Genomic DNA, 25,447 nt, shown 5'->3' on the forward strand with positions numbered 1-25,447 from the left:
GGACAGTGATGGAAAGGCTCACAGGAAGCACCCCACCTCCTGGCCCAGGCGGAACCTGTCCTTCGCTGGGCACCTGGAATTTCCTCCCACCCAGTCCTCAGCCTCTCTGTCCTCTTACCGTACACCCAGCTGATGCAGATAACTTCAAACACGGAGAGGAAGAGCAGGCATGTGCCACTGGAGGCATAGTAGTCAAACAGCTGGAAGATATACATCCCGCCCTGTGGAGGAGGGAGCAGAGCTGAGGCCTGGTGCTGCGTACTGGATGCGCACTCCACCAGGTGGCAACTCCCCACCAGGGGCGACCTGCCCAGCCCATGGAAGTTGCATCTGAAAGGATGCTGGCCCTACCTTCAGGTCCTTCATGCAACATCACAGCAGCCCATCTTCGGGGAATGGGCACCCACCTTGTTCTGCTCCTTTTGGGTTGGGGTGCACCATTCCCTGCTGCAGGCCTGAGTAAGTCATGACCCTGACCCTTGCTACACTCAGGAAAAAGCCCATTCTTTCCACTGTGGTTGGTTGGATAGGAAAAGGTAAGCTGGAAGTGGTACCAGCCTTCCTTGATATCACAGGAAGAAAACCTGCCTGAGAACAAAGTTACCAGAGGAAAGGGGAACCAGGACATAGACTATGTCATTAGAGCAGCTAGATCCAACCATGCCTGAAACCCAAGTATCTCTAGACTTTGCAGTCACCCAACTCCATACATTCTCCTTTCTGTTTAACCCAACTTGTATTTGGTTTATGTCACCTGCAAACAAGGGAGACCTGACTAATACAGACAGTTCCAATCAAGTAGTCCCTCCACCCAAGCCCTGCAAGGGATCTGGACAGGTGTTATACCCCCACTCAGCAAGAGTGGCTCTGAGAGGGACCAGTAGTGACCCCAAGTCGCCCTGTGATGAGTCTCAAAGCAAGCCACCCATCCTGCTCACCTCTGTGACCAACAGGAGCCCTATCAGGTAGCATGCCGCTGCAATGGCGAGGATCAGCAGCTCGCGCCGCCTGCTCTTCCGGAGCTGCCTGGGGAACATGTCCATGGAGGCTGTCACCAGGCACTCCATGCAGACAAACTGTGGGCCAGGAGGGGAGTTGGGGTGAGGGGGTGTGTGGGAGGCCACCAGCCCCTGGCCCCTCTCATCCCATTAGTTACACTGATGCAGAGAAGGAGGTGGGGGTCTGGGTGAGGCAGCCCTGCCCTTGGCCACAAGAAGGGGTCCCAGCAGGGAGAACTGGAAGGGGAGATCTATTCTGCCACCAAGGTAGAAGGCTGAGGCTGGGGCTGAGCATCTGGGAGAAGGCTGGAGGGCATTTGGGGGAGCACCTGTGTGTGGAAGGCTCCAGCCTTGAGAACAAAATGGGCAGCTGCCCCCAACACCCACACAGAAGAGGGTCTCAAGGTCTGCGACCACCCTACCAACCACAAGCATGCGCCCTGGGCAATAGAGGAGGCCTCAGATCCATAGGTAGGAGGAAAGGAGCAAGAACAGTGATGACAAGACAAGCAGAAGCTGGAAAGGGGGTCACCAGTGCAGGGCAGGGCCAGACCAGGTGACATACCTGGCTGTCCAGTCCCAGGAATATGAGCATGATGAAGAAAAGGCAGGACCACAGCTGGGATAAGGGCATCATAGTCACAGCCTTGGGGAATGCGATGAAGGCCAGACCAGGACCTGCCAGGCACAGAGCATGATCAGCAGAGCCCTCTCCCCCTGCACTGTCCTGTCTGGGTGCATGTGCGTGGGCGTGGCACGCAGGCCTCATTCAAGAGGGCAGGGTGAGGCCGTTATTCCACTCCCTGGGGACAAAGTCATTCCTTCATTCACGCATGCACAGGTCAGTCCATCCACTCATTTATTCCCCTCTCCCTCTTCCCTCCCATGGGCCTTGCTTTGGGCCAAGGTTCATGTCACTCAGTTTCTAGGGCTCCTGCCCCCTCTCCTTCCCTCAGGTCCAAAGCAGCACAGGGCACCTACCTGACTCAGCCACTTCAGAAATGGGCACTCCCTGCTCTCGGGACATGAAGCCTAGGATGGAGAAGACAACAAAGCCCGCCACAAAGCTGGTGGCACTGTTGAGGAAGCAGAGGGCGATGGAGTCCCTGTGGGAGTAGGATGATGCAGACAAAGATGGGGAGAAAGAGAGGAAGAATCCAAGAAGGGAGGAGAGGAGAGAGGAGAAAGGCAGGGGGAAGCACAGAGATGAGCGATGGGAGAGAGAACAGAGAGAAAGACAAAGGTCAGGTGTCAGAGGAAGAGGAGAGGAAAGTGAGAGAGGCAGTGGGGGAGAAAGAAATTTAGCCTGGCAAAGGAACCCATAGTGTCAATTTGACACAATATGCCACTCCCTGGGCCCAGGTTGGTGGGTCTTGGTCTCGAAGCCCACCTCTAGGACCATGACCCTCTTCAGCTCCCAGAGAGACAGCAGTCACTCTCCCCCTGCCCCAGCCCCAGCCCCAGGCCCACCAGTTCTCACCTGTAGCAGTTGTTGTGATACTTGTTGTAGCTGCCCAGGGCAGTGAGGCAGCCCTGGCAGATGGCAAAGGAGAAGAAGATCTGGGTGCCCGCGTCCATCCACACCTGCACGAGACCCCAAGAAAGTGGTGGGGTTGGGAGGGGGTGGCCAGGGCCTGGAGCCAAGGAAAACAGAACCCAGACCCCTGGCCCAGCACCAGCCCCGCTCAGCATCCCCGAGAATGTCACACCCATGTCCCACTTCCACTAGTGTCCTCCCTTCTCTCCTCAGTGGCCTTCTCATAGGCAGGGCCCATTTTCAGTAGGCACTTAGGAAGCACAAAATACGTGTGAGTCACTTGAATTTCTCAGGTGTAATCCATAAACTCAAACTGTACCCAAGATGGGTGAGGTCCTCCTGCAGGGCAGAGCTAAGAGTCACTTGTATTCATTCAACTAGTGTATATACAACATGCTTTAGGCAGCTGTGACCTGCAGCAAAGAGGCCACTTCATGAAAATAAAAAGAAAAACCACCAAGACTTCATGGACATGCAAAAATGTGCTCAGACAAGTCCTAGAGGAGGAAATGCTTGTAACCATGCAGATGTCCAACCTTGTCCATAGTTCAAAGAAAAAAGTTAAATTAAAACCATAAAATAATACTGTTTGGATCTATCAAGTTATAAAAGATTAAAATAAATATTAATCAAATCTTGCAAAGGCCCTACAGGAGGAAACACTGGTAGAAGAAATCTACTTTTCTCTAAAGCCAGTACCAGCCCAAGTGCAGCGGCACACGCCTGTAATCCCAGCAGCTTGGGAGGCTGAGGCAGGAGGATCACAAGTTCAAAGCCAGCCTCAGCAACTTAGTATGGCCCTAAGCAATTCAGCAAGACCTTGGCTCTAAATAAAATATTTCCCTGGTACAAAAAAAAAAAAAAAAAAAAAAAGGCTCTCTAAAGCCAGTACCATTTACAGACTCAACCAACTACAGAGCAAAAATGTTCTCCCCAAAATGCACCTCTACTGAACATGAACAGATTATTTTTCTAGTGGTTGTTTTTTTTAATTTGTTTATTTGTAAGTGGACACAATATCTTTTTATGTGTTTATTTTTATGTGGTGCTGAGGATCCAACCCAGTGCCTCATACATGTGAGGCAAGTGCTATACCACTGAGCTACAGCCCCAGTCCTGGTCATTGTTTCTTAAACAATACAGTGTAACAACTAATTGTATAACACTGATGTTATATTAAGTACACTGATGTCATATTAAGTACATAAATTATCTAGAGATTATTTAAAGTATACAGGAAAATTGCATGGACTATATGCAAACCTTATGCCATTTTACATGACGTTTAAGCATCCAAAGAATTTGGTATCCATGGGGGTCTTAAAACCAGTATCCAATGGATACTAAGGGATGACCATATATTAAAATAGATATCACCACCAGGTGCAGTGGCACATGCCTGAAATCCCAGCAACTCAGAAGGTTGAGGCAGGAGGCTCAAAGGTTTGCAGCCAGCCTCAGCAATTTAGTTAGACCCTTCCTCAAAATAAAAAAAAATAAAAAGGACTGGGGAGGTAGCTAGTGGTAGAGTTTCTCTGGATTCAAATCCCAGTACTGGGGGTTAAAAATAGATATCACCTAAATGTCCAAGGGCAGGGTATGAGCTCTAAGAGGGCAGAAAGGCTGATCTGTTCTCTCCACTGCCCTATCCCCAGCACTAGAACAGTACTCAGTATTTAATGAGTCCTCAGTACATTTTTGCTGAATAAATAAATAAAAAATGAATGGATGAAATATTATGCAGGTGCTAAAAATGACATTTACAGGTGAATTTAATAGCATGGAAAAGTCTCATAAGTAAAAAAGGGTATAAATATAATTAAATATTTAAATATAATTATCTCAACTATGTTAAAACATACACATACACCAAATAGTAAAAAAAGGTTGAAAGGAAATATACCAAAATGCCAACAGAAATTATATCTGAGTGGTGGGATTATTAAGAGATTTTAAATCTTTTTCAGTTTTCTTCCAAGTTATCTAATTTTTCTCTAGTAAGCATCTATTGCTTTTTACCAAAGGAAAAGTAATAGAAGAGTTTCAAGAACTGAATGGTTTGGGGTGGGAAACATCTGGGTAAAGGGTACCACGTGGGGCCCACCTGGGGGTCCTTGAGGCGAAGCAGGTCTGGTCTCAGGTAGTAGATGATGCCCTCATAGGCTCCAGGAAGGGTGACACCTCGGATCAGTAGGATGATCAGCATCAGGTAGGGAAATGTGGCTGTGAAATAAACCACCTGGAGAAGAAGTAGACCAAGGTCACTCCTGGTGGGGACCCTGCAGCCAAGAGGAGGCAGAGACTCCAGTGGTCCCCCACCCTCGGGCAGCGCCAGTCACAGGGAGCTCGCCGCCAGTCTCCAACAGCATAGAAACAGCCTGGAGGAGAGCACATGAAACTTTCCACACCTCCCCTACACATTCCAGTGGCTCCTACTCCCCAGCCCAGTATGAGATACACATCAGTAGGGCAAGAGGGGAGGAGGTAAAGAGGAGGAGGGGTACAGGCATGGGTGCAAGTTTCCTGCCCAAGATCCTTCAAAGACTCATCTGAAATCCAGAACCTGATCGGCCTTAATCCCTCAACCTGGCTGCTCTCCCATGGCCCATGGTGAGGGTGGGACTGCCCCTCACAGGAGAAGGAGCCATATTTGTACAGTGATTTGCAGGGAGATTCAGACTGTACTTTTCCTGGCTTAAGGGTGGGGAAGCAGCAGTGGCCTAAGCTCGGCAATCCTGGAGACACACAAAAGGCGTTCCACTCTGTCCCTGACCACACTTGACTCTTCCAAGGTAACAGCCTCATCTGTGTGGTTAGGACTACTATTATTCTTATCATTAGTATTGCTTTTATTTTTACAACAACTAAGAGAAGGGGAGGCTGCTATGGGAACAGCCTAATGTAGGACTGATCGAAACAGTCAGCATCCTGCTTCCTGGCTTTAAAAAACATGAAGCAGCACTTTAGGCTCTCTGTGTTGGAAATCAAGCTCAAACCCCAATTCTCTATATATAATAAGCCCACTATTGTCCAGTTTTGACTTGAACCCCATAGCAACTGGCAACTCACCAACTCAAAAACAGTTCTGTTCATGACTTGTGCTAAAATTTTCTTGATATGTTATTAAATTCAACAAGCAAGTCTTAAGAGTGTGTGATCCTAATTGTGCAATATATACACATAATGGATACAGACACACACCTACATACCTATGAAAAGAACTAGGAGGCAACACAGAGAAAGTCAACAGGAATTAGCAGATCCAACTGCCATCATGCTGGTGGCTCGTACAGTGATAAGCTCCAACAGTGGGACTTTTATGGTTCTTATTTTGCTCTGAATATTGCTTATGTAAACAGGTCTTTTAAAGTCTGTTGGGGAAAAAAAGTGTTTCCTTGTATTGAGCTAAACTCTGTCTTCCTATGACTTTCCTTATTCTCACCATGCATCTCCCTTTTACTACTCTTTCAGTTCTCTAGAGGGACCCCTAAATGTCCTTGTGGACTTTGGAGGCAAACAGGAGCCAGAACATCTCACCTTGCCTGTGGACTTGATTCCCTTCCAGATGCAGAAGTAGCAGATGATCCAGGCAAGCAAGAGACACAGGGCCAACTCCCAGCGCAGGGTTCCCAGGTCATGGATGCCTGAGGTGATGCCCAGAACCCGTCTCCTAATGGATTGGGAAAAGTTAAAAACCAGGTGAAAGGCTATTTGGTGATTTGCCTATCACCAAATGTGCTGATTCTTAGAGCTGACCCCACAGGCCTTATATCCAGGGCTTCCTCCACTCCCAACCCTCCCCACCTCCCCTGTGGCCATGCCATGTTCCCACCTGTGATCTTTAGGCCCTGGCTGTTAGAAGACCAAATCATCATAATCCCATAGGTATCTGTGTCTTTCTAACTCATCCAGATTTCTCTGTTGTACAGAGAGAGAAAAAGAGAGCGAGGGTAGTGAGGAATGTATGAACAATACATTCATGGAGAGTAGATATTTGTATATGCAGAGTGATTGACAAGAATGTGAGTATCACAGGGAGGGGCTGAACTCTAAAGATGTGGGGCTCTGAAGATGCATATGGGCTGATGGAGATGTGGGTATGCCTGGGAGAGAACTTTGGGTAATCAAGGGCCTGCATATGAGAGGGCGTGGGCAGACACAGAATGTTGGCGAGCATGTGTGGGGTGAGGTCGGTGGGAGGGTGTAGCTGGATCTGTGAGAGAATGCAGATGGACACAGGTGGCATGGTGGAGGTGGAGGTGTGCATAATCACATGGGAAGGTGAAGGTGTGAGTGGAGGGGCCTGCCCATTTCTGTGGTGTAAATACTCCCACGTTAGCCAATGTCAGGCTGCCAATGTGACTTGGTGCATACAGAGTTGGGAAGAGATGGGCACAGTTGGCTCTCCTGAGGCTGTGGAGGCTGTTTCCAGCACACCATTGGACATGTGTAAGGTGGATGTAAGGGAGTAGGTGGATATTCGTGAAATTGGAAATGGAAGTGGATAAAAAATGTGAGTTTATGTGGACTCATGTGGGTTTGGGGTGAGTGTAAGGGTACAGAAGGACAAGCGTGGGTGGATGTGAGATTGTTCCCTCATCCCTCAGTGATGTGGAGTTGGGGGGTAGGAGGTGCATGAGTGCTAGAAAGCATGCACAGGGAGTCACACTTGCACCCCAGACTTTCAAATTTACACAATTCAGACATGTGGGCTTTCTCTGCTTAGGGGCCCCTAGCATGTGACAACCAAGCCCAGCACCTACTCCCAAAATTCCATGACAGGCGAGGTGAAATTCTCAGAATGGGTCACTGCACTGGGGGCTCCAGAGTGGTTCAGAAAGTCCATGCAATGCTCTGTTGGAGAAAAGGTGGGGTGCATGTCAGTTAGGGACATGATGGACAGAGATGTTCCCACATCCTATTTCCCCCAATCCTAGTGGTCCCTAACATTCTAGTCTACCTTTGAACCCCCTACTTTCCAGAGTGTGAGAGGTGGACTTCTGAGGAGTTTCTTGGGACCAGTTACTCTTCCTCGTGTGACCTGTGCTCACTGCTCTTGTTCCCAGTTAGCCTGGTCACTCATCTGGCCACTCTGCCAACCTCTGACACCATCCAGATGGAAGATGATGTGGAAGTTCACAAGGGTAACACTCCTGACTTCCTCACACTATCACCACTGTCTACAGACAAGGGACCAAGGCCAGGTGCTGCTCTTCCTGGCTTGGGATGATGCTCCCATGGTGGGCTCTTTTATTCTTCACTTCTTCCTCCCACTGTTACACAATTAACTGTCTGTTTCTTCAAACCATAATGCTTTGTCCTTGTTAAAATGCTTCTACAGCTCTACAGAAAGCTCAGAGAGGGCTGGGTCCAGGTTGCCCTGGGTTGACCTTGGACCAGTGTTTGGCACATAATAGGTGCCCAGCAAATATTTGTTAAATGATGAATGATAACCTCTTACTACAGCCCCACTAGGTTTCCACAACTGTACTGTTTTCCCAGGGGCTAGTCTAAGGGCCCACAGAAGGGTCAGCCAGCAGAACCAAAGCCCACATGACTTGACTTTGAGGCAAGTTCTGCCATATGCTGACCATCACCAGCCACCATGGCCCAACCTCAAGGAAGAGGTTTCCCAGGGGCTGAAAGGATGGATACCTGTGTTCCAGGAATTGGTGCAGGTTGTCCACGGTAGCTCAGAGGTGAAGGAGCTGAACAGGTAGAAGAGGGCCCAAGCAAGGATGATGATGTAATAGATATTCAAATAGGACTCGATGACCACAGATGCCAGGCCAATACCTTCCAGAGTGAGTGTTGGTGGGGCGGGGAGAATCCAAGAGATAAATGTTAGCAAAAAAAAAAAAAAAAAAAAAAAAAAAAAAAAGGTCACATAGATACTGCCAAATGTGGCTACAAGAGTTAGGGTTATTCATTGACATGAGAAGTCATTCATAGCATTTTTTCTAAGTAAGAAAAGCAGATTACAAATCATTGTCCTATATATATTTGAGAGTATCTATTTTTGCTTATTAGAAAACTCTGGAAAGATTTTCACCCAAAAGTTAGCAAGAAGTTCTTAAAGTGATAGGATTTTAGTTTACTTTTTCAGGTGTTCTTTTTTCATTTTGCTTATTGCATTTTCCATTTTTCTGATATAATTGTGTATTACTTGTAAAATGAAAAGGACAGAAAGAATAAAAGAGAAAGAAGAGGGAAATGGTAAGACTCCATTAGTAAGAAATCAACTCTGTACCTCTTACAGTCAGAGGAATGAGAAGTTATGCTCCATTTGTGTACCATGTGTCAAAATGCATTCTACTGTCATGTATAACTAATTAGAATGAATTTTTTACAATAAATAAAAATAAATTTTAAAAGATGTTACTTTAAAAAGAGAGAAAGAAACCAACCAGGAAGAGAAAAGTAGCCCTTGTTGAGATGTCGAGATGTGCCTAACCCCTTGTCCAGAGCCCCTCACTGCAAAAGGTGGGAACTTGAGCTTCCATTTTAACACTTGTCATGCAGGCTCCTGATGGTGGGGTACACTTGGTCTCCTCAATGGAAACGTGTGCTATAGAAGTGGAATCTTGCCAGGCGTGTTGGTGCACACCTGTAATTCACTCCAGAGGCTGAGGCAGGAGGACAACAAGTTCAAGGCCAGCCTCAGCAATTTAGTGAGGCCCTAAAGAACTTGAGGAGACGCTGTCTCAAAATAAAAAATAAAAAAGGCTGGAGACGTGGTTCAATGGTTAAACACCCCTGGATTCAATCCCCAGTACCCAAATAAATTAATTTAATTAAAGTGTTTCTCATAGTCATTTTAGAAGCAGCATGTTGCCAGGCAGAGTGAAAGCCCGCTGGGGAGGGGTTGGGAGTGGGTCTCCCCCAAGCCAGAGCCCACGCGCACTTTCCCCACCCGATCGAGTTCTGGAGAACAGAGGACAAATCCTAGTCAATGCTGTTTAATGAAGAGCTGCGGCCTATCGAGGGCGGCTGAGAAATCAGTGCTGACTGGGAGACAAACTGCCCCTCTAGGATGAGAGCACACTCGCGATTGTTTTGTACCATCCTGAAAAAGGACAGTTTGCAGGCGTGGTGGTCTCCCCGCGTCTGCGGCCAGGGTGTGGCGCTGCGGGGGCTGAGGAGCCGCGGCTGCCGGTGGCCGAGGGATCCCCTGGGAGCGGTGGGCCAGCCTGTGGGATATTTCCAGCACACACAGACACCCACTCAGACAACGAAAACACAAACAAGTGGCCACTGTGCGGGCCTCCCGAACGCTCTGTGCTCCCAATGGCTTGGCTGAACCTAACAGGGCGGGGATCAGCGGGTAAACACCGTGGGCGGGAGCTAGGGGAAGGGCGGACCTGGGCGCGGGGGTGCCGGTGGTGCCAGCTGAGAGAGAAGGCCCGGTCGCAGGAGCGACCTGCGGTGAATCAGAAGCTTGAGCAGACTGGGTCGGGGGGTGTCAGCAATGGGTGTGTTTCCATGTGTCCTTTGTGCACAAGCTGCTGGGAGCTTGGGCGGTGGGCGGGGCGGGAGGGGGAGTGGGCGGGGACAGTTAGGCAGGGAATGAGCAGGCAGTGAGCAGCTTGCACTTCCACTAGGGGAGGGGCACACACCTTGAACCAGCCTCTTACTGAGTACTCAGGCCTGGGGAAGCTCTGTAACTTGGAAGAGGGAAGGAGCAGCAGTCTCCTCCTCTACTGCATCCAATGCCCACCTGCCAGGGTACCCCCCATAAGAGTGTTCTGCAGTGACCCGGCTCTGTTGGGGCTGCCCAGGAGCTTCTTTAGGCCTGGGGATAGAACTCAGCTGGGTGGGACAGTTACACTACTGCTGCAGTCCAGAGCAGAACACCCGAAAACTCCTGCAGCACCCAGAAGTAATGAGTAGAAACATGATAGGCCAAGCTTCACTCTGCTCTGCCCCTCACTGCAGACCCCACTGGGGTCCCCTGGATATTCTGAGAGGCACAGCATGAAACGGGTCTCACTCTACCCCAATGTGGTCAGGCATTCAGCCTTCCCCAGGAACCAAGATGTTCCCCATGACACCTCTATCCAGTTTGAACTCTGCCCAGGAATCCCAAGAACACCTAGTCCCCAGGGCTCCCTTAGGCACTGACATGAGGGAAAGAGTCTTCTCTGCATTTCCAATGTGCAAGGAACCTCTGAAGGACAGGAAGACCCCTTGGGAATCCCACTATCCCCCAGGGGACTGACCCAATCAACTAAATAGGGATTGCTCACATTAGTGCCCACAGATATTCATTGAGAGAGGAATAGAAGCTGCTCCTGGTATAGTCAAGAGGGAAAGTGTAGGTAGACCTGCGCTCAAATTCTTTGTGAATTACCTCATTTTCCTCATCTACAAAATGAAACCAATAGTTTCTGGAGAATTAGGTAAGAAAAGTGCTTACAAGAGACCTGACACAGGGTAGGGCTCAATAGATGCTAGATATCACCATCAACACCATTCCTATCACTGTATATGTTGTGAGTCCATTTGGGATCATGCCATACACTCAGAAATATTTTCCATGAGGCTGATGAAGATCGAACTTCAGGGTTCCTTGCTTGCAGGGTTTCTCAATTCCAAGCTCTGCACCTAATTTGGTATTTGTAATTTTGTCTCATTTTTCTTGAAGTATGCCCTCCTCCCCAAGCTTTATAAGCTTTGGACCCTGAAAAGCCTGATTTAGCACTTAGTACAGGATGAGAGTGGATAAGCAAATGAGGCAGTGAACAGGTAAAGGATGATGACAGTGAAGGGAGGGATGATGGAAGGATGGAGGCATGAGGATGTCCCTGTGGACTGGAAGGAAGAGGGAGAATACTCACCCTGGAAGAGGGGGCAGATCTTCCTCCAGGCAGTGACGCTGCCTTGGCTAGTGTACTGGCCCAGGGCCACCTCTAGGAAGAATACCGGGATGCCGCAGCTGAAGAAGAAGATGAAGTAGGGAACAAAGAAGGCTCCTGCAGGAGAGGAGAGGTAGGGACTGAGCCAACTTTGCTCCCTTCAGCCCTGGGACCCTCCCAGAGAACTGTCCTCCAACACCCTCCTCCTTAGTGCCTTCCTCACCCCTCCCAGGGCCCGAGATGGCCTCCTTCTTTCTCATGCTGTCAGGGGTGGTGGGTGGAAATGTTCCAAACTAAACCCTTCGTGAGGTGGGCAAGACCTTTGAAAGGAAATGAATGAATTAGGATTAGGAAATCCTAATAGATGCACTATTTATTTTCTTAGTGTGCTTCATAAATTTCATCAGTGTATTTATTTTTGGAACCCAAACATGTGTTCTGTATAATTCGATATGCTTATTAAATTATCACATTTGGCACATTTCAGAGAAAAACAAACAAACAAAAACACCTTAGGAACATTATTTTCACACTAATAATTTTCAGAGTGTTCCCCCACCCCCATCAGGCTCTGGGCTGCACACAGCAAGAAAGCTATCACATGATTAGGCACTGACCAACAGGTACTGAGGGAGGCCAGGCTAAGAGAGGTTCAGCAAATTATGTGATGAAATTGAAGACAACCCTAAACGCAGTGCCCACTTTAGTAGGAATCACCAAGGCAGCAACCTCACCTCAGAGGTTCATCTAGGGGCAAGTGGATTCTGTACATCACCCAATAATGACATTAATTTGGTGCTGCATGTCAGACCCTCTTCTAAATGCTTCACCAACATCAAAATCCTCACAAAGAACCTCCCATGGGGTAGGTACTGTTGCTATCCCCTTTCACAGAAGAGAAAACTGAGGCTGGGTAAAAAATGCAAAAACTGAGGCATACATGAGGAAACTGAGGTACCAACCCAGGGGTTCTGATGCTGATCTTAACCACTACATTAAAATGCCCCTAAAGTAATCTCTCTCATGAGTAGAAAAAAATGGAAAGGAAAAAGGAAAAAGCTCTGTCTATCCTTCCGGATTTCTTTTAACCACACACATTCAGTTCTCCTTTGTAAAAGGAGAATCTACTATAGATTATTTGATAACCATTTTAAAAATCTTTATCATGAACCTGTTCATATCAATGAATCTATCATTTGATTGGCTATGAAGTATTCCAGTCCATGGAGTTCTAGAATATTTCAAGCACTGTTTTTTTTCAAGTACCTTAATGTTGAGCTTTTTGGTGTACATTAGAAAGACCACCATGGTGAAGGCCATTGTCCATAGCCTCATGCACTAATTTTCTCCTTATTACTAATTTCCAGTAGAGGAATTGCTGAGTCCAAAGATATGCTCTTTTTTGTTTGTTTGTTTGTTTTGTTTTGTTTTGTTTTGTTTTAAATGTGTGTGTGTTAAAATACATAAAACATGAACTACTCTAACCATTTCAAAGTGCACGGTTCAGGGGCACTAAGTCCATTCACAGTGTTGTGCAACCATCATCCCATCCACCTCCAGAAACTTTTTCATCATCACAAACTGAAACTCTGCACATATTAAACAGCAACTCCCCATTCCTGTTCCTTCCCAGTGCTTAGCAACCACAATTCTACTTTCTGTTTCTATGAATATGCTAATTCTAGGTTCCTTACGGAGGTGGTATCAGAGTGTATTTATCCTTCTGTGTCTGACTGATGTCATTTAACGTTTCTTCAAGATGCATCCTGTCACAGCATATATCACAATTTCCATCTCTATTAAGGCTAAATAATGTTCCTTGTGTGTATATGTCACACTTGGTTTATCCACTTATCCACGGTTGGACATTTGGATTCTTTCCACCTTTGGGGTATGCACATTTTTTAAAGGTCTTTGACATGCATTATCATATTGCTGTCCATAACTCTTTACAGTGCCCCACCACACACACAGTAACGTGTGAGAATGAAGGAGGATTTGTGTCCTCTGAACCCTAGGGAGCCACAGCCAGCTCCTAACTCTCCACTGAGCTGCAGTCCTGTCGCCTCACATTGGCCTCCCCAGCCTGAGTGCTACTAGGGCATTGGCAAGCACGCTGCAATGACAGCACTGGTTCAGGTTTGAGTTGCATGGATGAGCGCAGGGCCTATGAGGGGCAGGGTTCAGGAGAAGGGACATAGCTTAGGGACTCTCCCACGGGGCACTTCATAGGAGATCTATGGGGCATGTGATCTGCAGGCCCCTTCCGCCAGCTGTCAGAGTTCCTTCCCTATAATAAAGGAGATGGCTTCAGTTCTGGCCTTAGAATGTGGGCTTTGGTCCCACAGAAGCTGGGGATCCTAGAAGGGCTTCCCTCTGGCTGAGTCCACCAGGTCTAGACCTTGCAGGGCAGGGGGGGAGGTTGATTTCGGTCAACAATAGGTTGATTTTGACTTTCTCTGAGTTTCCAGCACACCAGTTCTGCAAATTAGCTTATCAAACACTTGCTCATGTGGTTAACCTGGTCCTCAGTCCTCTTGGTGTCTGCCCCTCTGTGGATACGAGCAGCCTGATGATGTCCCTCTAGGGTCTTGGCAGATAGGGTGACCTGAAGCTTGTGGCTAGTTTAAGATTCCACCTCTGCTCTAAGTTGATCTTCCTATCCCTCCCAAGTGCTCTTTCCTGATACAATGTTAATGATCAGAATTTCATAAAGTTCTCTTTTGCGGTGAACAGTTTTTTAAGGATGACCTGGTTTAGTGGCTCCCCTCTTTTTTATAACCAAAGACCAGATTAGACCAATAATCCTCAATACTCAAGTCCCTTATATAAAACAGAGCGGCATTTGCATATAACCTACACACATCCTCCCAATACTTTAAGTCATTTCTAGATTATTTATAATACCTAATACAATGTAAATACTGGGTGAAGTGCTTACTACACTGTAGAAGGAGTAACAAGAAAAAAAGACTGTACATGTTCAGTATAGGTGAAACCATTTAAATATATATATATTTGATCTACAATTTGTTGAACCCGTAGATGGCAAACCCATGAATACAGAGGGTCTACTGTAGTTAGATTGTGGACACTTTGGCCCCACAGAAGCTGGGAACTCCAGATGAGCCTCCCTCAGGCTGGGTATACCAGGTCTAGACTTTGTGGGGCAGGGGAGGAGGTTGATTCCTCCATCCTAGACTTTGTCTCTGAGTTTCCAACACACCAATTCTGCAAATTAGCTTATCAAACCCTTGCTTGGGTGGTTTAGCAACAGAGCTAAAGTGATACAGATATAATGTCTTTCTTTGGTCCTGCCATCTTGGAGGTGACCTGGGCTCAGCCCCCAGAGCCTGAGGTCCTGCCTCCTGCCCTCATGCTCTCTCTTCCACATAGTAGGGTAAGATGTGTGCAATGAGGTGGGGCAGTCACCCCACTGCAAGCATCTAACTAGCTGTTTTCCGGGGCAAGTCCTCCCTAGTGAAATGAGGGCTGGGACTAGATAACCCTCAGCTCTGGCTCTAGCAACCTAGATTTGTCCATGATATTGTGTCCTGGGACAAAGGAAAAAAGCACCACCTTTCCTACTCCTGTCTCCCCTAACTTACTGGCCAGTGTCAGTCTCCCATCATACCCCTGATCCACCCAAGGAATTCTATTTCCATTTCTTTGGAGTCATTAGTTTTTAATAACAACTGTTAAGTTTTAAAACACATAGCATCATGTGTAGTGAATACTTAGAAAACATTTGTCGAATTACATAAAAATAGTATTTAGAAGGATTTCCTAAACCATGGTTCTCTTTTAAAGTGAGTGTTTCTTCTTTTTACCCACCTAGAATATTTCTAATATTTAAAATAAACATATATCATTTCTATGAGAAAAATAAAGGCGCCAGTCTTGATGGTGCATGCCTGTAATCCCAACAACTTGAGAGGCTGAAACAGGAGGATTGCAAGTTCAAGGTCAGCCTGGACAACTTAGAGAGAACCTGTCTCAAAATAAACAATAAAAAAAGGCTAGAGATGTACCTCAGTGGTAAAGTGCCCCTGGGTTCAACCTCCAGTACCACAAGAAAAAGGTGACTTCAAAAGGGAAAAACTAATCAGATTAGTCACAAAGGACTACATATTGAAGGATTCCATGTATATGAAATATCCCAAGTAGGTAGGTCCATAGAGACAGCAGCTTATGGTTTCCAAGGACTGAAGGTGGGGAGGGGATGAAGGAATGGGGAGTGACAGCTACTAGACATAGCTTTCTTTTTGAGACAATGAAAATGTTTTAAAATTGATTGTGGTGATGGTTGCACTCTTTTGTGAATATACTAAAATCACTGAATTGTACACTTAAAAATATATATCTGGCCCTTCCCAACCATGACTTTGTTAACTTTTACTACCAATGCTGAAAAACAATAAAATAATGTATCCTCCATTTGAAAAAATATTTATATAAGTTATCCTTTCTTCAATCAAAATACGTGATGGCTCCTATTTTGCTTGGAACAAAGAATACAAGATCTGAACCCGTTACTTCCCTGAGCTCATCTCCTGTTATTCTCCTCTCTAATTCAGCTCCACACTGGCTTCTCTGTGTTCCTCAAACAGGTCACTTCCTCTTTCTCCCCAGGACCTTTGTGTTAGCCATTCCCTCTGTTGGGAATGTTCTTTATCCCATATGCATCCATAAGAATCACACTTTCACCTTCAAACCTTTGCTCAAGTGTTGCCTTCTTGGCAAAACATTTCCTGGTCTCCCTATTTCCCACTTCAAACCCCTTTGCCTCTCCCAGTAATCCAGCATTCCCTGCCCCTTGTCCCTGCTGTAATTGTTGCCACTCTGCTCATCACCATTTGACATATTACAGATTTTCTTGTCTGTAATCTGTCAGCCTTTATCGGAATATAACACTCAGAGAAGGCTCTGTTTTGTATCTAGAATAGTGCCTGGCACAAGACAGACCTGCAATAATATTAGTTGAATGAATGAATGAAGTTTTTATAGAGTAATGGAGGACCCAGATTTCTTGGTCCTGCTGTTGCTTCATTTAAAAGCCACCAGAGCCCTGTAAAGTATCATCCCCATCTCACAGAGGGAGACACTGAGGCTAGAGGTGGAGCTGGATCTCCACTGCCGCCTTCCAACTCCATGACAGCCCTCCTTCCATTTTACCACACTGCCCAGGAAGGAGGGGCCCAGGTAGGCACTGCTCAGCCACAGGGCACGGCTCTCCCCACCACGCCTACCTCAGTGTGAACTCACCACCTCCATTTTTGTAGCAGAGATAGGGAAACCTCCAGACATTGCCTAGCCCAATGATCTCCCCGGCCACTGACAGCACAAACTCCATCTTGTTGTTCCATTGGCCCCGATCCTTCACCTGGTCCTCGCCTTCCTGGTCCAACATCTCTCCCTCCTCAGGCACCCAGGAGACCACAGGAGGCCCATCCTCATGAACTGCCACTTTTTTGTCCATAGCCAGATAGTGAGTTGGGAGGCCCCGTGGGATGGGGCAAGATGTCGGGAGAGGCAAAGTCTGGTGGGAGGAGAAGGAGTGAGCTGTAAAACCCCTACACAGGCCCCACCGTCCTGCCTTCCCCAGCCCAGTCTTTGCTGCTGGAATATTGCTTTTCTTCTCTATGGCACCTCTCCCTAGAGTTACACTTTGCTCTCAGAGTCATGAGACTAAGCAAATGGGGAGCAAATCTTAGTTTGCTGATTTTGCTGACAGGAAAGTCAAGCCTTGATAGATGAAGTGACGCAACTTGCCCAAGACCATTCAGGAGCAGAACTGCAATTACAATCCAGACTTTGGGCATTTTATATCAAGTCTCTTTTGATCTCTGTCACCAGTCACCATCACAGCTGGCCCATCTGCCCAGATCCTCAATATTTAGAGGGTGACACTAGCCCAGCTTCTGGTCTCCGAGCCAGAAGGAATCAAAGGCTGCCAGGGGTGACAAGGGTCAAAGGTCAGTGTGTCTGAGGTGGCAGCATTGGCCCGCCCAGTTGTGTGCTCGTTCCTGTGCCAAGATGATGGATCGACTCAGGGTAAACATGGGGCCAGCTAGCCCTGGGTGTGTGATTGGAAGGGCAGGAGAAGGTGGGACCTCTGAACAAAGCTGGATGGGGACTAGGATTGGCTCCAGGGCCAAGTATAGGCCTTCAGAGGAACCCCATTTCTTTTCTCTCAATTGCATTTCCATCCTGAGAAAAGTTGGGGGGTTGGTGCCAAGAGGGATCATCAGGGCAATTGTCACTTGGTTGGTGCTCATTTCCAGATGACTCCAAGATAACCAAATGGTCTCCTCAAGAGGGAAGCCCAGAACTGGGATTGTAGCTCAGTAGCAGAGCACTTGCCTTGTACGTGTGAGGCACTGGATTCAATCCTCAGCACCACATAAAAATAAATAAATAAAATAACAGCATTAATGAAAAAAAAGAGGAAGCCCAGTGAGAACTGTCCATCATGGCAGATGACCATCCTTTCTCCCCACCCCACTAAAGATCCTGAAACTCCCTGGATCTCCAAGAGAATGGCGTGGGCCCCTGTCAGTTTTATTTTCGCTCCCTCTCATCTGTCAATTACCAAGAGATAAATTGCAGCAGAGTTGTTTCTGGAGTCCATGTTTGCCTTCTCCTCTCTCCCACACATACAAACAATCAGTCTGAGGCCACTTCTGCCTTTATTCCCAGGAAAGGGCCAGGAGATAGTGCTCCAGACTACAGAGGAAAGCACCCATCCTGCCACCCCTCACCTCAGAGGGGTGTTGGGGGAATCAAAGTGACCGGGTCTATCAAGTGCTCCATGCTCCTCTGAGGCTCCAGAGAAACACAAGGGAGTCTTTTTATGAGGGAAGAGTCTGTGTTTATTTGTTGGTCCTTTTAACCCAGGCAACAGCCCAAGCCCAAGTCAGTTAGAAAGGTGTGGGCAGGAGCCATCTGAAGTTATGGAAATTTTTGAAGGTGACTTGGAGGGTACAGGTTATCCCAGGAGCAGAAAGCATGACAGGGTAAAGTTCTGGTATTGGACTTATTCAGAGGCTTCTAATGCAAACTCAGTTCAGGAGGGAGGATGAGGTGTCACCCAGGAATTCATAGGCCTTAAACCTCAGATACAAGAGAGGAGGGAAGAAGAGAAGGAAAGAGGGCTCCAGGTTTGGAGTAAGTGACCAGATCCATGGGAACTTAAAGAACCTGAGCTTCATGAAAGAAGAGGGGAGCTCAACCCCAGGGGAGAGATCCATGATGCCTGAACCCAAAAGTGACCATTTCTAATGAGTTAGAACTGGGGAACTCTAAGGAATGGCCCCTGAATCATTATCAAACTAATGAACAAATAAATGAATGAAAACTTGGAAACACGCAAAAGCATCAGAGAAGAAACCTGAGATCTTTCCAGTTTTTGCTAATTACAATAACAATAAAAGGTTAACATTTGAGTAAGCACTGTGCTAAAAATATACAAATCTGTATGCACATTATTAAATCTCTTCCTCATAAGTCTCTGAAGTACATATTACTATTAGCTCCATTTTATGAGGAAGTAAAGCTCAGAAATTAGAGAACAGTACCTGGCACCTAGCAGGTGCTCAGTAAAACTGTTTTTGAAGAGTGAAACAAACTTACCAAGACAATAAGTTGTGGAGCTGGGTCTTGCTCTGTGACCTTAAGCAACTCACACCTCCTCTTTGGGCTTTAAATCTTCCTGGAAAAGAGAATAAATCCCTGCTCAACAGGGGTATTGAAAGAGTGGGAGGATAACAATAAGATCCATAATAAGAAATTACTGTCTTTGCTTGCCAAGCCATTGGTTAGCTGAGCTCAGGGCAAGGGTCCCCAAGGGAGTGTTCAGCAGAAAAACCTTACTATTCCCAGACCTAATAGGAGCACCTATTTCAAGACCCAGATGTTCTCAATAGGTGTAGACCTGATAGAGAAAAGGAGTAAATGAAGAAATGAATGAAGGGAAAGCTGAAGGAGAGCAGGGACAGAATCAGTTTGTGCCAAGGATTTGGGTTGCGTCAAGGATAGGGGAGGAGAGAGAGGGGAACATGATCTGACATGGGATAATAATTTTTTTGAAATAAAAATAGTATTAGAAGAAGCATGATTTAAGGGTAAGAATGAAAAATCAGAAAGGCAGATTGAAAGCAAGAGCAAGTGAAAAGGAAAGCTGACCCGGAGCCATGGTAAGTCAAGGGGAAACAGACTGAAATTGCAGCAAGAGAGATTTAAGTTAGACTCGGGGGAGAAATATTCTGCAGGACATTAAACATAAAAACAAACTATACATGACTCTCCTTTTGGGGTTACTTTTAAAAGTGAAAAGGATAATATACCCTACCTCCACAATGCCTTTCTACCTCTAGCCTGTTTGTTAAGAATGGTTTAACCAGTTTTGTCCACAGCAAAGATAACTTCTAAAGATCTGTTTCCCAAGAATTCACCCAAGCTCTGTCCCCTCTGCAGCCCCCAGTGTCTCCTCCCCCAGCTGTCTCCCAGCTTTGTTAAACTAGGGCAGAAGACGGGGATGGGAGATGGTCCTCACCATACTTCAGTACCCTCAGAAGCAAAGACACCATTGTGCACACTGGACTCTAGTCTTTAAGAGACTAGAAAGTACAAAATTAATTCTGTTTTGGGTGCTGGGCATGTACAGAAGCCTAGCAGGGCTCTAGCAGGCGAAGTCCAGAAATGCTGCTGCCCGCGTGCTGCCAGGGTACCGGCTCAGTCTCCTTCACACCCATCCAGCGCAGGCTGCAGCCAACACCCACATACCAATACCCATTCCTACACACACACTGGTGCCTCCCGTCACGTCCTTTTGCACACACATACCTGTGTGCATGGCCCCAAAGCCTGGCTCTGTCTGTAGTCCTTCACACCCCGTGGGTGGCTTGGCTCTGCTGGTGGCTGCCCACGCCGTCCCTCAGCTCCCTCACCCCCCACCACTTCAGACACAAACCCGCCCCTGCTGCACCCCCAGAACTAGGGCTGCTTCCTTCTTTTGGGAGTCGCTTAGCTTCTGGCTCACCAGCGGCCCTGAGAGGGGAGGACAACAGCCCCTCACCTATGATTGTTAATTCCCACCTCACTGGGCACTGTCCTCCTCCCCTCCCTCACAGTCAGCTGACCGCCCCTCTTCCACCCGCTGCCCAGGGCCAGCTCCTGTCATAGACTCTCCTGCTGCACAGGTTTATTCCTGAGTAACCCAATGCTGTGGATGTTGAGGGACACTCAAGTGGCGCCCATTGCCCTAGCAAGCATTCCAAATACCAGATCTTGTCACTGGCCCAGGGAATTGCCTGCCCCTGCTTCCCACCCAGACACACACGGTTCTATGACGTATAAGCCCTCATGTCTTACCCCCCAGCCCCAAGACCAAGCCAGCCGTACACCTCCTGCTCACCTCACTGCCCTGCAGCCAGCTCAGCTCCATACATGGGTCAGTCCCGGGCACCTGAAAGGAGAACGTCCTCCACATTCACTCCTGTTCTTCCCAGTATGGAATCCCATCCAAGTTGTCCTGGGACTCACAGACAGAAAGCCACTCTGTCTGTGAGAGAGTGACAAAGTATTGGGAAGTGAAGGGACAGAAATACCACAAGCAACAGGAGGGATTGAGGCCAAAAGTCTACGAATCAGGATTACAACATCCAACCTCAGGAAGCCAAGCCCTCTGTCCCTGCCCCCACACTCATTACACTCCCACGGTAGCCCCCTCCCTCCTGGCCCTTGCCCTCCCAGTGGCACTGTCCCAAGACGCCCCCTCCAGAGCTGGGCTGAGCTGCTCCCTTTGGCAGGGGAAGGGGCTTAGATCCTCACATCCTGCCTTCATCCCCCCTCTTGTTCCTTGCCCCTTCCCTTTCTCCCCTTGCTCCCCACCACAGTTCCATCCTCTTCTTAGGCAAGGTACAGCCCTCTCTTACCAGAGCAGTAGGGGGGGAGCCACAAACTCCCAGGCTGGAGGCTGAAAACTCAGGAGGGGTGTTGGCCTCACTGATGAGGGCACGGGAGGAGGGTGAATCACACACTGGAGTTTTCCACCAAGTACCTGCCCTCTGTGGCTTCCAGGCAGAGCTTTACAGGCACTACCCTCTCCTTGGGATTTTCCTAGAGAAAGCACCCAGAGTGTGTGTATCTCAAGACGCGTGATGCAGAAAGGACACAGGTCTGCAGCCAGACAGGGCTGACTTTCCACCCCTCCTCTATCATCTACCAGTCTGGTGAGTTAGGTGAGGATCTGAGCCTCGGTTTCCCACACTGGAAAAGTTAATAACATAGTTTGCAGGGTCACTGCAATGGTTAAAGAAAACTCGGTAATTGCCTAGGCTAGCCCAAGTTCTTAGGGAGAGTTGTTGGTGTTCATTGTGAGTCCTCTATAAGCAGAGGCTGGGATCATGGAGGGTCTGGTCCTAAGCAGCATCTCTTGGCACTTATGCACATAGCTAGGATTCCTCTGGAATAGCCTGCAGCTGGCAGTGGTTAAGGGCATGAGTTGAATATGTGTGCCCTGTGCTGCACGACCAGTGGGCTTCTCCAGAGCAAGGCCCTCGTCACCTCTCTTAAGCATTCTCTCCTGGCACTGAGGACAGGACTGCCCCATGGCCCTTCATTTAGAAGGGACTGTGCTTTCTTTCAAGACAAAGATGATTCTTCAGCTACAGGTGGTGTGGAGGGAGAGGAAGTTGTGGGGAGAAGGGTAAATTTCCCTTTACATGTGCTTCCTCTTTGTCTTTTAGAACTTCCCAGCAGCAGACGGGTGTGAAGTGAGAATCTCAGTCTGTAATTTTCCATCAAGCACCCACACTCAACATCTCTCAGGCCCCTCTCAGCCTCTTCTGTGGGGTTCCTCATCAAGAGAAAGTCAGAGTGAGTCTAAGTTCTCAGATCCTTTGCTTCTGTGAAACTAGAAGTCAGACTGAAGGTCACCTCTGGCAGAGGAGGACACAGCCCAGACAGAATCCATACTTTTGTTACCCCTATGCCCAATTGTCATGGTGCAATCTGCATTGTTGTGTCTGCCCTGTCTAAATATTGGGTCCATCATGTATTGATCATAGAGTTTTTTTCAAAGGGATTACTAGAGTCCATAAGACTACCTAGTTACAGCTATCAGAAAACAAAATATCCAGCAACTCCAAATTGACCCTCTTGCCTAACTTCATTCTCTTTCCCCTCCCTCCCCAGGGAGCAGAGCTTGAATTTTCCTAAAAAGAACTGCCCCATTCCTCCCTGTCCTTACCTGTCTCTGGTCTTAGTTTCATTGTCTTAACTTTGAGCCATCCTTATCCCCCAGCTATTCAGACCAACTGGAAAATTCTGGAGGCCAGAAATCTTGTCTTTGCAAAAAGTAGGAATCCTAGAAATTCTAGCTAAGACTGAACTATTTCCATTCTGGGAAGGTCCTGATTTGAGAGGAAATACAGCCAAGGGAGTTGTGATCTCCCTGCAGTTAAGAACAATTGTACCCCATAGAATGTTCTCACCACCATCATCTTCTAACTCCATGCATGCTTTTAGAGGACCTGGAATGCAACATGAGCATCTAACTCAGGCTAGGTGCTTTATATGTTACCTCATGAAATTCCCTTAGAAATCTTGAAATGCAGGCATTATTAAACTCATTTTACAAAAAAGAACACTAGGGAGAATAGAAGCTAAGTGATTTGTCCCATGCCATGCACTAGTCAATGATGGGACTGGGATTTGAATCTGGGACTCTTGGTTCCAAAACTCTATGCAGTATGCAGCATATTGTTTACCAGACATAAATATCTAAAGGGTAGGGGTCTCATTTCATAATTTTTTGTTTCTGCCACTAGCACTTAATACAGCACTGCCTCACAGTAAGCACTTGGTTTTTACTGGTTGCATGGATGTATGGATGAACTGAGGGACTGATAGACAGATGAATGCACTTGATGGGGAAAACATGATCCCCATCTTCCCTATCCTAGGAATGCTTTGCTCTCCCAGCACCAGGGAATAGGCCAAGGTATAGAGGCTCAGGTCCTGCTTTTTTTGGACAATACTGCTATACTGAGCAGGACCATTGGGCCACAGGATGAATGATTATTTTAGGACCGCCTCTCCCTTGCCTCCTAACAAATAGGTTTAACTCAATAAATGTGTAACCTTCATGGAGCCCAGTGCAACCTAAAGTCTGGGGCTGGTGAAGCTAGGAAACGGCAAAATGTCTCAACTTGTCCTGGGCTTTTCTGTTATACTGATAGTCCAACATGGGGTAAATATGAGAGATTTGCTTGAGTGTCCCCAGGGCAGCTCTCGCTATACTCTCTACTGGACTCCAATGATTTCTATGATGTAAATAGTATCATTCCATTTGCAGAGAAGAAAATTAAGGATCCAGAAGTTTACCTTGCCCAAGTTCCCACAGCTAGTAAGATCTAAGTCAGGACTGCAAGACTCTGTGAAGGAGTGTGCTCAGCTGACTGTGGTGCCTCTGACTTTGTGCACATGTGTACATTTGTCTCAGGATAGTGAGAGACTGTGTATACACACATGTATGAATTATAGACCTAAGTATATCTGTTTGCAAGGTCTAAAACATGAGTTCTGACACCCCAAGGCAGCCTGGTAAGCCAAGTAGCCAAGTGCTTCCTACTTCCATGGGCCTCATTTTGGAAATCTCCAGTTACCCATGCTTCTTCTCTCTGCTATCACCTGCCCAAGACTCACTCTACCTGCCTTCTCTAACAGGGGTAGCCTTCAGACTGGGAAGGACTTTGCTTTCCACCTGCGCCCTCTTTGCAGCCTAATCCTAGGGGCTCATCTCTACAGCTTAGGCCCTGACAGTGAAGTGGAGGTCATGGCAGGGGCACCCCCTTGTGGCCACATCTAATAGTGATCGCATACTCTTGTGCTCTCTTCCTCTGAAAATTGTACGATCCAGTCTGCCATTCCAGGCACAGAAAGCAGATGGGGACTGAAAGAACCCTCTTCCATCCCCACTCCTATCTTTTCCACTCCCTTGACCAAATTCAAGTGCAGGAACTGCTGCTCCCAACCCTGACCCAAACCAGCAGCATTTCTCATATCAGTACCCGTCAGCCCCCTCCTGGATGGTCAGAGAATCTCTCCCCCATCCCCCAACTGTTTAGTGAGAGACCTCACACCCACTGGCACCAAAAGAATGAAAGGACTCTCACACCCATGGCCTCATTTGAGCCCTACAACACACCCATGTAGGTGCAGTGCACGGTGCATCTGAAAAAGAAATATGAATTCCAAGGAGCTTCCACAAAGACATCCAATAACTTAGAGACAGGTCAGGACCAGAATTCTAGCTCCTAATTCTTGTGCCAGTTAGTGATTTTCACACCATATTCCACCATTCACGAATTTCCTGAAAGGGACTCAAATTACCATCACTGAACTGCCTACATCCCATCCTGGTTTCAGCAGATTCTTGCAACTCTGACCAGATGGGTGGAGAGAGAGACCAATGCTATATCCTCAGAATGGTCTTCCCAGAACCCCTGACCTAAGCCCACAGGTTCCTTCCCACACCCCAAGTATGCCCTCTCACAACACCTTCCTCTTTCATTTCATAGAACTTGCCATAATCTGTTTAAGAAATTGTATCTGGGTTCACCCATCATATATGAGGATGGCCCAGCCAAGCAGAGTAGGTGTTCTGTTGGATGAAGACACCAGGTATGTGATATCTTAAGTGTTGGCATGTTTGTCTAGCAGATTTATTTCTCCCACTGGAGAACTGTGAACGTATCTGGTATACCTGGAGAATGCCCAGCCAGTCCCTTCAGGAAGGAGTGGCCACGGCCAACACACCAGAGGGCGGCTATTATTAATTTTTATAGTCTTTCAACATCAAGATAGCAAAACTTGAAGACTGGAAATATTTCAGTGCATTCCCTCACAAACAGACATGAAAAAAAAAAACTAAGAAAACCACCCAGGAACCCTGGGCATCTTCAGATGGCAGCTCTGAGAGTCAAGGGACACTCATTCCAAACAGCACCATATGATCAGAGGAGTGAGTGGGCACAGTCAGACTCTTAAGCTTA

At 47.3% G+C, this 25,447-nt stretch overlaps 1 protein-coding gene across 5 annotated transcripts in view; it reads right to left on the reverse strand.

Annotated features, from left to right (window-relative positions):
* The window catches only part of Slc6a12 (solute carrier family 6 member 12), a 28,929-nt gene extending 7,388 nt beyond the window's left edge, over window positions 1-21,541 (reverse strand). Inside the window, exons 1-14 of one of the 5 annotated variants that reach the window (XM_047550870.1) lie at window positions 21,326-21,541; window positions 20,806-20,856; window positions 19,023-19,101; window positions 16,656-16,929; window positions 11,373-11,507; window positions 8,191-8,331; window positions 7,299-7,389; window positions 6,073-6,205; window positions 4,640-4,774; window positions 2,479-2,582; window positions 1,980-2,104; window positions 1,564-1,676; window positions 939-1,076; window positions 119-221 (exon numbers count right to left, since the gene is read on the reverse strand). In XM_047550870.1, the coding sequence (XP_047406826.1) occupies window positions 119-221; window positions 939-1,076; window positions 1,564-1,676; window positions 1,980-2,104; window positions 2,479-2,582; window positions 4,640-4,774; window positions 6,073-6,205; window positions 7,299-7,389; window positions 8,191-8,331; window positions 11,373-11,507; window positions 16,656-16,869 (1,432 nt within the window). In that variant the 5' untranslated portion in view covers window positions 16,870-16,929; window positions 19,023-19,101; window positions 20,806-20,856; window positions 21,326-21,541. Of the gene's footprint in view, window positions 1-118; window positions 222-938; window positions 1,077-1,563; window positions 1,677-1,979; window positions 2,105-2,478; window positions 2,583-4,639; window positions 4,775-6,072; window positions 6,206-7,298; window positions 7,390-8,190; window positions 8,332-11,372; window positions 11,508-11,613; window positions 11,710-16,655; window positions 16,930-19,022; window positions 19,102-20,234; window positions 20,293-20,805; window positions 20,975-21,325 lie in introns of those variants that run through there. The other 4 variants (XM_047550868.1, XM_047550869.1, XM_047550871.1 and 1 more) reach the window with 4 other exon arrangements.
* Window positions 21,542-25,447: the final 3,906 nt, after the last annotated feature.

Source organism: Sciurus carolinensis, chromosome 4 (assembly GCF_902686445.1).
Source record: "Sciurus carolinensis chromosome 4, mSciCar1.2, whole genome shotgun sequence".
In the NCBI taxonomy this organism is placed as follows: domain Eukaryota; kingdom Metazoa; phylum Chordata; class Mammalia; order Rodentia; family Sciuridae; genus Sciurus; species Sciurus carolinensis.